The 1,834-nt window shown below is 53.6% G+C and overlaps 1 protein-coding gene and 1 long non-coding RNA gene across 2 annotated transcripts in view; one reads left to right on the plus strand and one right to left on the minus strand.

Moving 5' to 3' along the window:
* Positions 1–1,834, plus strand: part of LOC125484668 — a 28,318-nt gene that overhangs the window by 2,657 nt on the left and 23,827 nt on the right. The window lies entirely within an intron of this gene.
* Positions 184–1,828, minus strand: LOC109936259 (actin-85C-like). The gene has a single exon (XM_020534864.2). It carries the CDS (start codon positions 1,430–1,432, stop codon positions 311–313), a length of 1,122 nt encoding a protein of 373 aa, XP_020390453.1. The 5' UTR covers positions 1,433–1,828; the 3' UTR covers positions 184–310.

A 1,834-nucleotide genomic window follows, 5' to 3' on the forward strand; every position in this document is an offset into this window, starting at 1 on the left:
GGATCCTGGGGGACACTGTGTTCAGAGGGTGTGGGTCAAAGTGGATCCTGGGGGGATATTGTGTTCAGAGGGTCAGGGTCAAAGTGGATCCTGGGGGGATATTGTGTTCAGAGGGTGAAGGTCAAACCAGAAAGAACAGGGTGATTTGCAACAAAACAGAAATGAAAAATAAAAAGCAGCCAGTTTGTCAAAGTTCATTCTGCACTTTTATTCTTTCAGTATTTTTTTTTTCTTTTTAAAATACAGCAGTTTTGATTAGATTTGTTTGGATGGGGGGAGGCTCGGGTTGGAGGCGGTGCTGGGCACTGGTTCAGAAACACTTTCTGTGCACAATGTTGGCCCCTACTTCCTTGTACTCGGAGGCCAGCACCCACATCTGCTGGAAGGCGGACAACGACGACAGTATCGAGCCCCCCATCCAGACTGAGTACTTCCTGTCGGCAGGGGCACAGACTTTGACCGGAGTGCCCGTGGGTACCATCTTGGTCATCTCCTTGAGCATCCTTTCGTCCATGCCTGGGAAGAGGCTGGAGCCTCCGGCTAGGATAACATTGGCATATAGGTCCCTGCGGAGGTCAATGTCACATTTCATGATGGTGTTGAAACAGAGTTTGTCGATGCCAGGTGCCTCAATGCCAATGTTGGCTGGCACAAACAGGGTCTCGGGGCAGCGGAACCTCTGGTTCTGGATCTTGATGACCTGGCCATCGGGCAATTTGTAGTCTTTCTCCACATCGGCCGGCTTCTTACACATCTCGGCCTGTACATCCACTGCCACATAGCAGAGTTTCTCTTTGATGTCCCTGACAATCTCCTTCTCAGCTGTGCTGACAAACGACACCCCACTCTCAGTCAAGATCCTCACCAGGTATTCGGTCAGGTCCCTGCCACCCAGCTCCAACCTCAGGACAGCGTGGGGCAGGCAGTAACCCTCATAGATGGGCACCGTGTGGCTCACTCCATCGCCACTGTCCATCACACAGCCTGTGGTCCTGCCTGAGGCGTACAGAGCGAGTACTGCCTGGATGGCAACGTACATGGCAGGCAGCTCAAACGCCTCAAACAGCATCTGGCACATCTTCTCGCGGTTTGCCAGTGGGTTGAGGGGTGCCTCAGTCAGCAGTGCCGGCCTCTCGTTCGCCTTGATCTTCAGGTCGTTGTCATAGACATACCTCCAGACTTTGTCCATGTCCTCCCAGGAGGTGACGATGCCATGCTCCACTGGGTACTTGATGCTCAGCACCCCTCTCTTGGCCTGAGCTTCCTCCCCAATGTAAAAGTCTTTCTGGCCAGCCCCAATGATCAGAGCTTTCTGCCTGGGTTTGCCAACCACGTTGGTGAAGATGGAGCGGGGCTCCTTGTCCCCAGAGATACCTGCCTTGATCAGGCCCGAGCCATTATCGATAACGATGGCAGGCTGTAGATCCCCCATGGTCCCAGAGAGGGTGAGGGTGGGGGTGGAATTAGATACAGCACAGACTCACTGATCCCCTCTCACACCTTCACACACACACACACACACAGCTCCTGACACACAGCCTCACACACACACACACACACAGATTCTCTAACACACACTGTGGCACAGCCCCTGACACACACATACATACACAGACACACTTCCCCCACCCTGAGGCACAGACTCACACCCAGCGCCCACCTTGTGCTCTTACAAACGCTGCTCAGACGCCAATGAAGGTTTCCCGGGGCCAGCCCATGGTTTTTGACCTTGCTGTGAGGTTTCTGTGAGGTCTCTCCCCATCCTATTGTGACAATCCGCCAGGATTATGAGGAAATAATCATCGCTGATCCGCCCCGCGTCAGTTAGCAACCC

This window comes from Rhincodon typus, chromosome 13 (assembly GCF_021869965.1).
Source record: "Rhincodon typus isolate 14 chromosome 13, sRhiTyp1.1, whole genome shotgun sequence".
Classification (NCBI taxonomy): Eukaryota; Metazoa; Chordata; class Chondrichthyes; order Orectolobiformes; family Rhincodontidae; genus Rhincodon; species Rhincodon typus.

What these genes read in the sequence shown, in the direction of transcription:
- LOC109936259 (XM_020534864.2), bottom strand. Translation starts at nt 1,432, where the DNA reads ATGGGGGATCTACAGCCTGCCATCGTTATCGATAATGGCTCGGGCCTG.